This window comes from Vicia villosa, unplaced genomic scaffold (assembly GCF_029867415.1).
Source record: "Vicia villosa cultivar HV-30 ecotype Madison, WI unplaced genomic scaffold, Vvil1.0 ctg.003290F_1_1, whole genome shotgun sequence".
Classification (NCBI taxonomy): domain Eukaryota; kingdom Viridiplantae; phylum Streptophyta; class Magnoliopsida; order Fabales; family Fabaceae; genus Vicia; species Vicia villosa.
In genome coordinates this window covers 54,660-68,482 of record NW_026706166.1, presented here as the reverse complement: position 1 = coordinate 68,482, position 13,823 = coordinate 54,660, and the positions used below count along the sequence as shown (strand labels likewise).

General features: G+C 36.1%; 1 protein-coding gene across 1 annotated transcript; it reads right to left on the bottom strand.

The window, feature by feature from the left end:
• Nucleotides 1–1,641: 1,641 nt before the first annotated feature.
• On the bottom strand, nt 1,642–11,721 carry LOC131640734 (protein CELLULOSE SYNTHASE INTERACTIVE 1-like). The gene is made up of 8 exons (XM_058911125.1): nt 11,478–11,721; nt 11,028–11,205; nt 9,810–9,883; nt 6,357–9,420; nt 3,576–6,126; nt 2,484–2,938; nt 2,179–2,295; nt 1,642–2,070 (listed from the first exon to the last, which is right to left on the bottom strand). The coding sequence occupies exons 2-8, from the start codon at nt 11,088–11,090 to the stop codon at nt 1,930–1,932; spliced, it is 6,465 nt and encodes a 2,154-aa protein (XP_058767108.1). The 5' UTR covers nt 11,091–11,205; nt 11,478–11,721; the 3' UTR covers nt 1,642–1,929.
• Between the last annotated feature and the right edge of the window lie 2,102 nt (nt 11,722–13,823).

Sequence of the window (13,823 nt, the reverse complement as noted above, 5' to 3'; positions counted from 1 at the left end):
TATGATTAAATTAAATTTATTATCACTTGTGCTTTGATTTATTATTTTTTTGTCATAGAAATAAACTTTTTACCAATCAGGTAAACCTGCCTATTAGGGTCAGGACATAGTTTACCCCTGCTCTTACATTTTCTAGCCATATGATTTGGTTTTCCACAATTAAAACGAGAAAACGTCAATTTCATTTCTTTGAAATGGTGGATGTTGCCTAGAAAATAAAGCAATTAAGGTAATTAAAATATTCTCATTCTTAATTCAGTTAATTATATTTCGATTTTGAATTCTTAATGATTTGCATATAACTACTTATCTGCATTTAAATTTTTTTATTGTTCGAAACAACCAAGACTTCATATTTTTAATCCTTACGAAATTCTTCTTCATTTTAGAGGCGAGTTAAACGTGTGTTTTTTATTATGGGTCCATTTATTTATTTGCCCTAGGCCTCTAAAAAGTCGGGACCGGCCCTGGTTATATTCATAGGGGCTTTTGAAAAATTGATATTTGAAAGTAAATATTCTTAGTGAGAAAATTCAACCATTTCTCAAATATGAAACAACGACTCTATTTGGTAAAACACATTTTTCAGTTTATAATTTACAGCTTATAAACTCATGTTATAATTTAAATTTGTTTAGTAATAGTATTTTCATCACGAGCTTATAATTTATTTTACTTGTAACTTATTTTTCAGACACTATTTTAAATAGTGTTTTAACTAATAGCCTATTATTTTTATTCTTTTTTTATCTCTATTATTTTAAAAAAAAACCCACTTATCTTTTATGATTTATTTAATTTAAAATAAAATAATTATGTATTAAATATGTTGTCATTTTACGTTTGTAAATTAGTTAAATTGCTAATTTTATCACATTTTAATTAACTTATCAATTATCATTTCCAATCATCAACTATAAACTATAAATCATCAACCATCACTCATAACTTATAAATTAAATATCAATTAACCACTATTTTTATCAAACCGACCCTAAGTCTATATTTTCGAGAATCTAGTAATAATCTGAAATTCGAACTCAGTAGAAAATAACAACAACACCACCATTTAGTAGTAATCAAGAAATGCAACGATAAACGGTTGGAATTAGACTCTCAAACCTTTGAGTAATTCCTTATCGTTAAAGATGACAATGAAGAAAAATAAGAACAAAAGTAGGATTAGGGTTTGCGGAAATTAAAGAGAAGAAGAAAGTATTTTCTGCAGAGTTTCTCTCTGCCCACAAACTGTGGAAATTCTGTTATTCCCTTGCAACTGCAACTTCTGTGAATACAAGATAATGACTTGATTACAAATAATGAGGGTTACTCCCTATTTATAGATTTAGGTTAGTCTTCTCCCTAAGCCAAAGCCCAAAACTATAAAAGCCCAAAATACCTATTTTGGAACTAAATCAAATCTAATCTATTTTAAATCTAAATCAAATCTATCTAAATTTAAAACAAACTTATGTGTAACAAACTGTTACACACTTCGACACTTCGACACACCTTGTGTTCGAGTAACAACCTGCCTCGACATAAGGAGTTACAAGTTAACATAAAAAAATGTCAAAACTAAATCAGTGCGAAATTCACATGAGATATTTTTCTTGTAAGTACGAGATTTAAATATTGCTATTTTACATTTAATTTACTCTTAGATATATGAGTTTACAAATTACAACCCAGTAAAGGGAAAAATTGACAACAGCATCAAGCATACAAGAAACTCGAACCAGACCTGATCTTCGCGCCTCTAGCATCTAAACTAGGAAATGAATGATCAAGTTGCAAAAGAATATTGTTCGGGACTGACTATAGACAATTAATGAACAACTGTTGCTATATACACTAGCATGATAAACAAAATAATCCAATGTTTAAACAAAACTTCCTTCCTTTTCAAGCATGTACTATGTATCAATTTCACTTGTTGGACCATTGAAATTCTATTTCTAAGTTTCTTGAGGGGCCACTTTTACTTTCAGGCAACAGAGTGTATTCTCCAGATACTGCCCCCAGCATCACCACCCGGTCAATCTGGATCGTCACTTTCCCAAATGAGCTCTGTCATCAGATAAAAATATTGAATTAGAAGTGTTAAGTAGAAGTGTATGAGAAAAATGAGTGAAGATGAATAAAGTGATTTATTATTAGTCCAATTTTCCCAGTTACCTTTCCCATTTTACTTTTGTTTTTGCAAGAAATATGAAGCTTCTGGCCTTTGGGAGGACTTTCAAAGGACCATGAGAAACTCTCATCCCACTCCGGATTTGGGCCAGTTGAAACCACCTGAGCAGTACATGATGTATTAGTATATTGATCGCACACAATCACTGACTAAATCTATGCATGTTTGACATGGAGAGACAATTGTATGTTATTATCACGCAAAACAAATATGTCAAGTAATCCTAGAACATCAGAGGACAAGTTCACACGATAATGAATAGATATGAAATTGTTTTATTGAAAAATACCTTGGTTTGCTGTGGAGGAGTGTTTCCAAGTGTAAGCTTACAGTATACACTCGCGTTTCCAACAGACTGCTTCATATTATTACCGCTCTTGATAATCACCACCAATGTCCCCGGTAAACACTGCAATAGAAATTCTGCCTTCTCTTGAAACCGAGGTGGGCCAGACTGGATTAAAAATTGTAACAAAGGAATAGCATCTGCGGCTGCTATGGACTGGGCTCTAGAAACTTCTGCTGGGCATGCTGACCAAGCTTGCCTGAGCAGAAAAAGTGCATCCAAGGCAGCTTCCTGAGTAGCCTCTGAACCTGTCTTTAAGGATGAAACCAGGTGTGGAATGCTAAGTGTTGCTGGTTCAGTTGCTCTCAGTCGCGGGAAGTTGCTAAATAGAGAATTTAAGGCTTTAAGATACTCATCGTTCACAGTTCCAGTAGCCCATAAATCCTTTTCAATAGCAGCTACAAGACCATGCAAAACTTTGTTAGGCCATGTTTACATACAGAAAAGAGAGACAATAAATTATAAATGAGAGAGTATTCTGATTAGCTTGATGAAGCAACTTATAAATAAACACATACTATCATCGTCATTTATCAATAATCTCAGATTAAAACAGCACCTTCACCTTCATTTAACTTAAACTTTTAAGTTTAACAAATATTTTTGAGGTCACTCATAAGGAGTGCCAAATAGAAGCCTAGGTCCCCATTTTTTTCTAGAAGAGGCTATATAGCATCATCATGTCCAACAAAGATAGCAGTTTCCTACCAGTTGGGAACTTGGGATTGGTTACATTAATCAATCAGTCACTTTCCAAAAATAAGCTTTGATATTTTACAAAAGATTTGCTAACTTCTTCATATGTAACATTACTAGTTTTTCCAATTGAAAGTATTGTGAAAACCGAGTTATACCCGAGCTTGTAAAAGCAAGAAAAAATGCATGACTTCTCAACTAATTTAAGAAAGGATAAGAAAACCTGCTTTGTAAACGGCCACATAAAAAATAATGCACCATTTAAATAAAAAGAGGATAAGATAAAAACTTTTCAGAATAAAAACAAATGATAACATTGCATGATGGCAAGGAACTCACCAGTTATCGCTCTGACTGTTTCACTAGAAGCATACTCTTGAATAGTATGATTTGAAAAGAGAAGTTTAATAAACATTGCAGCCTGAACAGATGTTTCAGGATCACTTGAACCAATTAGATCGAGTATAACCTGAACCCCACCGGCCTCTGCAACTGCTCTTTTATTTGATCGACTGTGCATCACAAGGTTTTGCAGAGCGCATATGGCAACAACTTTCATTTCTTCAGTTGGTTGGTCTTCAAGCACATTCACTAAAGCACGACAAGCTGCGACTGCATCAGCTGTCCGAGCAAGACCCTCATTCTGGAATAGATCACCAAGAGCCAAAGTTGCTAATAACCTTGCTTGCTGTAATTGAGTTTGTGGATCCAAGAGGTACTGGGATAACGGTAAGATGGCTGATTTAGTAACCTTTGTTTCTCTAATCTTTACATTGTTCAGCAATACTTCTAAGAGTCTCGCAGCTGTGTCCTCACACTGATGAGATCTTAGGAGCTCCAAGAGAGCCTCTACGGCACCGGTTTCAGCCATTGCCTCTGCGACTGCGCTAGTTCCATCATCACTTTCCAATACAAGAAGAGCACTTAATGCACCACTAACCGTGGTCTCTGATCCAGATTGAAGCAACCTTACCAAAACAGCAACAGGAATTTCCAAGTAGAACTCAGAACAAAATTGCAGGATAGTTGCTAAAACAGAGGCCGCAGACTCCCATAATGTATGAGGAATGGAAGGGTCAGCTTGCAATATCACTTTAGAAATTTCCATAACTCCACCCTCTTTTGCAATTTCATTTGGCCATACAATTGCAATACTGACAAGGGCCTTTAAAGCTCTTTGCTGCAATATTTGTATGCCAGAACCAAGAACTCGCACAAGAGGGCCAATTACTTGCTGTGTCACTGGGTCCTTCTGAAGGTGTTCTTCTAAAAGTAGATGCGAGAGAAGCTCAGCAACCAACTGTTGCACTTCTGCTTTTTGAGAATCGAGCAAGGGAATGAGTGGTTCTATAGCATGGTGAGAAGTTAATGTGTAATCAGCACGGCACTGTGGGTGTTCTAAGATATTAACCAAAACCTGCAATGCACTGTGTTGACCGTCAGACCCAAATTCTTGCCTTGTTAGCAAAAAGAACAGGGGTTCAACCACTTTAGCAGCTGATGGTCCTTTGGCTATGGTAGCATTATTGGTCAATATACGTAACAATTCAGTAAAAGCTGCACAGAGATAATCAGGTGCTTCAGGAAGGATGTCAAGTATACTTTCAATGACTCCAGCTTTCACCATTTCAATTTTACAATTAGGTCGATCTTTCCCTAATTTGACCAGAGCTCTGGAAACGGCCTCATGAAGTACAAAATTCCTACCAAAAAGTAGGCCAACGAGAGGAATAACTGCACCATGTGCAACAACTAGTTCAGCCAATGTCTCATTACCAACAAGCCTATCCAATGCCCGGACGACTGAATCATGAGCAGGACTAAACTCACTTACAAGGAGAGAGACCAGAGGTTCAACACACCGTGCAGCTGCTACTGTTGATCGAATCTTTGTATTTGCAAAGAGAACACAACATAGCTCAGCAGCATCCCCTTTGAAATCCATTGGACAATCTAATGAAAGAATTCTGCAAAGAACATCAATGGCATTCTTCTCAATATCAGCAATAACAAGTGCTCTTGAAGGATTTTCACTCAGTAATTTGACTAACGCACAAATTGCAGCATGTTGCTCTCTTTCTGAGCCAGTATTAAGCATCTCCACCAAGGGTTTAATAGCGTGCCGGGCATTCTCTGCATCTCTAATGTTGTCAACTGAGAACAAACTTGCCAATGCTTTAGCAGCACTATACCTTGCAGCTCTTCCGCCTAAACGTAGCACAGCTACAAGTTGGTTAACAGCACCAAATGCAGACTCGTGTTTCCTTATGTCAGCACTACTAAACAAAATTCCCAACACATCTGTGGCAGCTTCTTCAATTGCATCTTGTGGACCCAGTGAAAGATACTTAGTAAGTGCCTCTATGGCCCCCGACTCTGCCATTGCAATCTTATTTGATGGACAATCTGTAGCAAGCTGAGTCATAATCCCAAGTACCAAAAATGGTGCGCCTGGGCGATCTGGAATTGGTTTGAGTAGATCAACTAGGGCAGGTATTGCCTTCCGAGAAGTGGCACCAACTCTAATGTCATCAACTCTAAACAACCTCTCGAGAGCAACTTGATCAGGATAAGGCACCAATGAAAATTCATTTGACAATTCCAGAAGATCCTGTATATCATCATCAGCACAGCCAAGCAAGGAGATAAGTCCACTCGGCGCCCCAGAATTAGCCACAGATAAAAGTGTGCCCCTGCTACCATTACAGACTAGGCTAGCTATTGATTGTGCAGCAAAATATTTGTTTGCTGATTCCTCCGACTTCAATAAATTGACAAGGGTTGGTATAGATTTCATGGTTGCATGTGCTCGTATGATATCCCTGTCTTGAAATAATATTGCCAACAACAAAGCACAACTCCACATGCTGCTGTCTTCTTTATAGTCAATCTGCATGGTCACCATAGAGTAGAAAATGTTGATATGCAGAAAAAATAGCAATACTAATCAGTTATTTAACTATACATACATCAATAAAGGGGAGAGTCATCAAAATTAACATTTGATTGCTATGGGTAGTTTTATGCAAATAAGTAAATATTTGACATAAACCGATTCAGATGGTACAGTCTGCTGACTTCAGATTAACTAAACACACAGTGAATAAGGCACTCGATTACCTGACTGTACTGTGAGGGGAAATTTTCAATCCTGTCAGTGAGAATCTCAATCGCTCCAGCCTCCATTATTGCAATTCTAGCTTTTTCGTCATGGCTAGCAAGAACAGACAGTAACCATATAGCTACATTGGCACCAGATATAATGGTGGTGCAGTTAGGGGATTTACCATCACTGGCATCTTTTGTATGCCTGCATATGCTGATGACTTCCTTCTTGTCATTGTCCTGATTAACCAAAGTAGCCTGTGAAGAAATAAACATATCGACGAGCGCCTGTACAAGATTAGAACACAAGTTTGATAAATTTAGATCCTCCACCAGCCTCTGGTGATTTTCTTTAGCAGCACAAATAAGAATTGCAGCTCCCCCAATTTTGACCTTCACATTTGTAGAACTGGAATTGATTATTCTCTTAGCTATTGAAGATATACATCCAGATGCAGTAGCAACAATCTCTCCTAACACAGAAGGCTGATCCTTACATAGTCGAGATAATATTTCAATAGCTTTATCCTGCAACACTGGTGTTGAATCAGCAATTGACAGAACTATTGGGCTGATGCTTTCAGGGAATTCAGCCAAAACCATCCAAGCAGGTTTACTAAGTCCAGCGGTCTCTTTCAACCTGGACAGAATGGCAAGTGCTTCTAGAGCCTCTGTTGTCGCAACAGGTTCATTAATAGCAGAATCTAAGAAAGAAACTAATGCAAGAACAGTACCAGCACGGTTCACACAATCATTTACAGCATAATCAACTTGCCTAGAATGCAAAAGGCGAGAAATTGCTCTTGCTGCATGTATTTTTCCAGATCTTGTGCCTTCACGCAATACTCTGGTAGCGGGAAAAATAACTTCCTCCACAATAGCTTTCTCTACAATTTCACTATCCAATAAAAGATTAGCCACAGCACATGTTGCCAGCTCCGCTACTTCCAAAACTGAAGAGCTAGCTAATGCAACTAGAGAGAATAATGCATCTCTAGCATTAGCAGCTACCTCCCTATTCTCTTTAATGGAAAGAAATATAGCAGCTAGGCAACGTGAGGACTCCACTAAGATACTTCTAGATTCAACATTAAGCAACTTCATGGCTGACCAAAGAGTTTTCACAGCAATGTTGCTTTCGCGCACATCTTTCCTTGTTTCAAAAATTCCCGACAAAGCTGATGCTGACTTTGCCTGAGTTTCTTCCTTTGTGGAGCTTAATAATTTTATCATCGTATTGATCGCATCACTCGCAGCACTTCCATCACGTAGAAGGTCACTAAGAGAAACAACAGAAAGCATACTCCTCAAAGCATCTAAAACATAAACCTTGGACTCAGGTAGGTCACTAGTCAATAATGCTGTGAGCTGACTGATAGTTGCTGTATCAGATTTATGAATTAAGTGATTCAAGGTCTTAGCTGCAATCTCCTTCCCATTTGGGCTTCCATTCTTCAATAGCCACAACAATGCAGGAACTGCATCAGCGCTTTCAACACAGGCACGTATATCCTCACTGTGATCACATAGGTTCCTAAGGATTGTTGCTGAGTCTTCCTTTGCTTTGGCAGATCCCGACTCCAAAATTTGAACAAGTGGAGGTATACCACCAGCAGCAGTAATGGCCCACTTACTTTCAACATTTTCATCAGACAAAAGACAGAGCAGGGCAACAGCACATTCTTGTTGCTGTTCTGATGAAAGCCCTAAAAGTGATATCAATTGCTGAACTCCTTCACGGCCTTGAAGTGCACGCCATAGACTGCATTCACTATTGCACAGTGTCAAGAGAGCTTTTAGAAGCTCATCTTGCACTTCTTTAGCGGCCATTGTTATCAAACCAACAAGTAAACGTTTTGCATCAGAATTTGCAAGTTTAAGTGATAGTACAGGATTTCCATACAAACTAGCAAGAGCTTCAATGGTCCTTTCCTGCACAAGGAAGGGAGAACGGGGTTTAAATTGCTCGAGTAATGTCTGTTCAACTGCCAAAGGATCTGATGCTTTAGTATACTCTGCCTTGTCATCGTATATCATAAGAGCTGAAGCTAAAGCCCCCAATGTGTCGGCAGTTTGGGTAGGTGAGGAGCATGATTCAAGGCTTTTACTAAGGCTGGAGATGACATAAGACAACCCACCAGAGATGTTTGCAAGAGCACTCATAGCATTCTCCTGTATTGCTTGAGCATACTCACCTTGCATGAACTCTTTGGAAGGAGCTATGGTTGCATTAATCAAAGCAGGAATGCCATTACAATTGGCTATCTCTTTCCTTGCATCTTGGCACTGGGCAGATAGAGATTTAATAGCACCAGCTGCTTCAGCTCTAACTGGGGCGTCATTACCAGGGCCTAAAAGTTTGAGGAGCTGTTTTGTTGCATCTGCTGCCAATAGCTTTGAGCAAAAAGATGCATCTTCCATCATCATACAGGCAAGTAAAAAGCACACATTAGCTAAAGTGCTAGACTGTCCTGTTGTCAGTAACTTCAGTAATATGTCCACTCCTCCAGACTGTATTGTTGCATTCCAGAATTTCTCAGTACCGCTGTAGAGATTTTTCAATGCTCCAGTCAATAAACTATCTACTACACTTCCACCCTTTAGGCCCTTTTGCAGCTGTTCCCAGAGCACTGGAACAACTCCTTCAGTTGAAAAGATTTTTGATCCAACGTGATCTTTGGCATCACCTTGGGAGACAGCAAAAATTGTCTTTGCAGCAGCTACTTGACCTTCTTCAGAACTGGACTTTAGTAGACTGAGCAAAGGAGGAATGCATCCTCCAAGCAAAACTTTCACCCTTAACTCATTTTCCTTACAAAGTGAGCCCAAGACAGTTGCTGCCTGTATCTTCACATTCAATGAACCTGACCGGAGAAGGGAAACAAGCACCGGAACTGCCTGAGAATGAGATCCAACTGCACTAAAAGCATTTTCACGCATATCAATAAGCTCCAATAATTTCTTCAAGGAATACTCTTTCTCTTGCATAGAAGATGAGCTTCGACGTAGCTGCTCAATGCATTGAGCAATACTTGCTAATGTCCCATCTGCATCCTCCATGCCGCTGCTGCTACGTTCTCTGCAATCAGTTAGGAATATAAGGCACTACAGTTTACATATTAAAATATATGCTCAGCTCAAACTATCAAAAGCTATATACCAAAGCATCAAGTAAGATAGTTCTAAGATTAGAGAGCATATTCAACCATATCTTCTATGAATGAAAATCTCAAAAGAAACAACATTTTTAGGTGTTTGCCTTTTGAAGATGACAACCAATATAATACAACAGGCGAGATTCATGGGTGCTGGCTTACTTGGCAGCAAGCATAAGTACAATCACTAAATCACCAAAATGTGTCAAACACAAGAAGAAAAAAACATTGATTTTAGTATAACAAGTAACTGATTAATTTTTTTGGCTGTAATTTTCACAAAAAACGTAGACATGTTTTCGTTGTAACCAACCTCAATCCCATTTTCTGAACAGAATGGGAAGTTGGAGCCTCTGAATCTTGAGCCTTGCCATCGCCATTTCTTTCCTGCAATCAAAAGAATGACAGTCGAGAAAGTTAAATGGAATGTCTGTGTATCTCTAAATTGTTAACATTGGAAGTAACATTAACATAATAAGGGAAAAAATACTAGATGCAGTTATGGAAAAATATCAATCTCGGAATTCAATTTTCCTTTTTTTTTTTATTTGCATGTAATATGCAAATCCAGTGTATCCCTTTACTCTTGTCCTTATTCATCATTATAGCTAAGGATAAAAAACCAATAATATGAGGAGAAACAGAAAATAAAATTTTGAGGGAACACGGGTAAATTAACATGTCACAACTTGATTATACAATATAACAAGAAAGTAAATATTTTCTTGGTATTAATGATTGTTGCTTCCATCCTAGTTAACTATTTCATTTAGGATTGCATCTTGCTTAACAAAACACTACAATTAACCCACTTATAATGATGGTCAAGAATACTAAGTTAGATATGTAAACATACTGTTGTAAATATTAAATGTAAATAGTAATTTATAGTATTAGTGTGAGGCCCATTAAGCAAAGCCTATTAGATTTATTTTTCCCTTTCTATTCAAGTAATATTAGTTTCATCATTGTAATTACAACTTTCAATATATCAAACCCTTACTTTACAAGGTAAACAATCTAAGAATGCTATTCTTTTAAACTTTCAATATATGCAGCAACATATATTAACAAGGTTAGGTGCATAACAGATAATCTTCACTATCTAAAATTGAGTATCTCTCATCAATTTAATAATACACATAAAACCTTTCAAGTCTTGAAGAAAAATGGCTCATGTTTCAATGGACAAGAGGAGATAAGAAAAAGATAATGGAATGAAACAAAAAGAGCCTCAATTCCGGAATTTTTTGGTAAAAGGAAAGAGAGCTCAAAGTGATCTTAAGTTGCGGTATACAACCACAATTCCAATTTTAGTTGATTTTTCATTGTGCAAATGTTGCTATATGATCTCAAAATTGTCTTCAATTTATGTTATAGCAGAGTAACTCTCTAACCAAGCAATCTGAAGAAGTAATATATTAATACAAACTGGTTGGAAATAAGAGCCATAAAACTAGTAATAGTACCAACTCAAAATCTTAAGGAAAAGAAGAGGCGTCAAAAATGGAAAAAGTATAACAAGTGCTACCTCATTAGCAGCAAGGCTGGTGCCATTATTTGCAGTAAATCTCCAAGTCATTGTGGTCGCCATCTTTGCTTCCCGTTACACTCAAAGACAAAGACGACTCTCCCAAGCTGGATCAGTTCAGGATACTCTCCCTTCTCCAGATCTATACTGGAGAAACCGTTACAACATCAAAACCTCCCTGTCAAATCACCAATCACATCAAATTCAGATCAAAGTCAATCAAATCACGAAATTCACACAGTAAATAAAACTCAACCAAAATTACAAACGCAAAATCACGATGACAGCGACATAATCGATGCAGTGTAAGATCAAGCACACGATCAAGCAAAAACAAGTAAAATTAAACCGCGGTGTGAAATTCAAACACATTTTGAAAATGAAAAGAGCGTGGGAAAAGGAACGAAAGCGCGCGTGAGGATAATAGAAGAGAATTGAATGAGGAAAAACCTTGGGGGAGTAAGAAGCGAAACGGTTGCACGATGCAGCCGCTCGCAGTGGAGGAGAAAATTGGCGGTGAGATTCAGTTTGAGTGTTTGTCAGAAGAAAGTAATGAGTGTTATAAGTGTTTAATTTATTGCATGTGCGTCTTGAGTATGAGTTGGGAGAGAGTGTGTGCGCTGTAAATGGAAGAAGATGTTTCGGGTGATGTTGAGCGGACAATACCACCGACAAAGGGACAACTGGTTCAAGCTAAATTTCATTTACTCTATCTACTTTTCTTTAATTGAAAATTCTTTATCTTTTATCGAGTGTATTTTTTAAAATTAATTAATAGATAAAAATAGTTTTTTAATTATTTACTAAATAAGAATAAATTGTGACTACCACGACTAACATAACTGTTTTTTAATTTTTTTTAATTAAGTGGTAGATGACATTCTTTAAAGTCGTTGTTGTTGACGATTTACTTTGGAGTTGATTAAATTATTTATTAGATAATCTTTCTTTTTAAAGTCAAATTCTAACACAATTCACAAATTTTAACCATAAAATACAATTAAAAAAGATAAATAAATATCATATTTATTAGTAATCTTTTATTAACTTCAAACTTACAAGAGATAATTAGATTGAAATGTATTGCACAGGTAAGAGTTTTGATTGGATTGAAATCAAATGTTGTAATTAGATATATTTTTTGTAATAGGAATGTGTGAATTATCTTGTTAAATATTGAATGTTTAATTGTGATCTATACGAGAAATGGAATATATTGTCGAATGAGATTCTTAATTCTCTTTCAAATGATGTTGCAAAGAAATTGATCGCTCGTATGTAGTTTTTTTTAGTTTTGGTTTTTACCCTTTCTTACTTTTAAGTAATTGTAACAACAACAAAAATACTAGTTTAAAGATTCACTTCGTTAGAAATTATAATTATATTTGATTTATTCCAGTTATGTCTTTTTATGTCACAGTTAGGTTTAAATGTTGGATTCAAATATAAAATTCAATAATCCTTGTTTTTAAAAGTATGAAACTCTTATTTGTAAGTTTTTAAGACATAATTCAATGTGTAAATTAGACCAATTTACATTGTAAAAATCACATAGTGCAATCACATAAACATGGGAATCTCAATGCTTGAAATTCCCCATAGTCACACCTTCGGGTATTTAAATTGACCTTGTATATCATTGCTCGCAATCAGGTTTATGGATTTGTCAATTCTCTTATTTCAAAAACTTATGAGTCCTTTGTAAATTTGCAGGTGCAATAAAATTTTGCTTGAACCTGTTTTTCATATAATATATTGAATCATTTTTCAAAGTATATATGTCCAACTTTTATCATGCTAGACGTTATGTTTTCCTAATCTAAAAAAAAAAATTATGAACCTTAGAAATATAGTCTTGACTTAAGACTAACATGGACAAAACCCATACTTTTTTTAAGGTTGGATTCTAAAAGTCTGCATGATTGATAGTCTTTTGGCTATATCTTTTTTCTCCCCCATAAACTCGAGTCCATTTTTTCTATGGATATGTTTTAACCCCTCTGCAGTTTGTTTGAACTCTAATCTCATGGTAGTAAGTTTTTTCCCAAAATAGATTGGTGCATCTCAACTTCTACAATAAAAAATTATGATTGTATTAGTTTGAATAAAAAATGAAAATGGCTTAAATACATTCATTTCTTACCCATATTAGCCACTTGCTTCTTTAGATTAATATTTTAATTTTTTAAGTTATTGGCAATATATCGAATACAATAACCAAATGTTTGTTGGGCTCTACCACCTAACGTATTTGAATTATTGTGCCGACACATTAGGTTGTGGTGTAACATAAGTAAAGAGATGAAACAAGAACCAAAATTATGCTTCTTTAGTCTTTCCTTCTACAAGTGCATGCACAATTGGAAAGATGTTACAGTTTCCATCTTGTGTGACCACAATCAACAATGTTCCATAATAATTATGAACCAAAATATTCCATCCACTTGAACAATTGGCTTATAGGAACTACTTGAACAAGTGTTGTGTTTTTCACGCATACCATCAATAATGTAAGGTGAAGTATAGTATTTATTAATTGTCATTGTTATGTGTATCTTAGATAACATTGATCCATAAATCATATGACTTACTTCACTCGTTGAATGCTTTTGCCATGACTTTGATTTTTTAAAAACCATCATTTTCAATAAGTTATTGTGTAACCATAGCGAGATCGTAACTAAACAATTATGAATTTAATCAGTCAACTATGGTATGTTTGAATAATTGGAAGTACACAATCGCCAAATATGGATAAACTCAACGAATGGTGATCTTGCGAGATCATTAAGATTA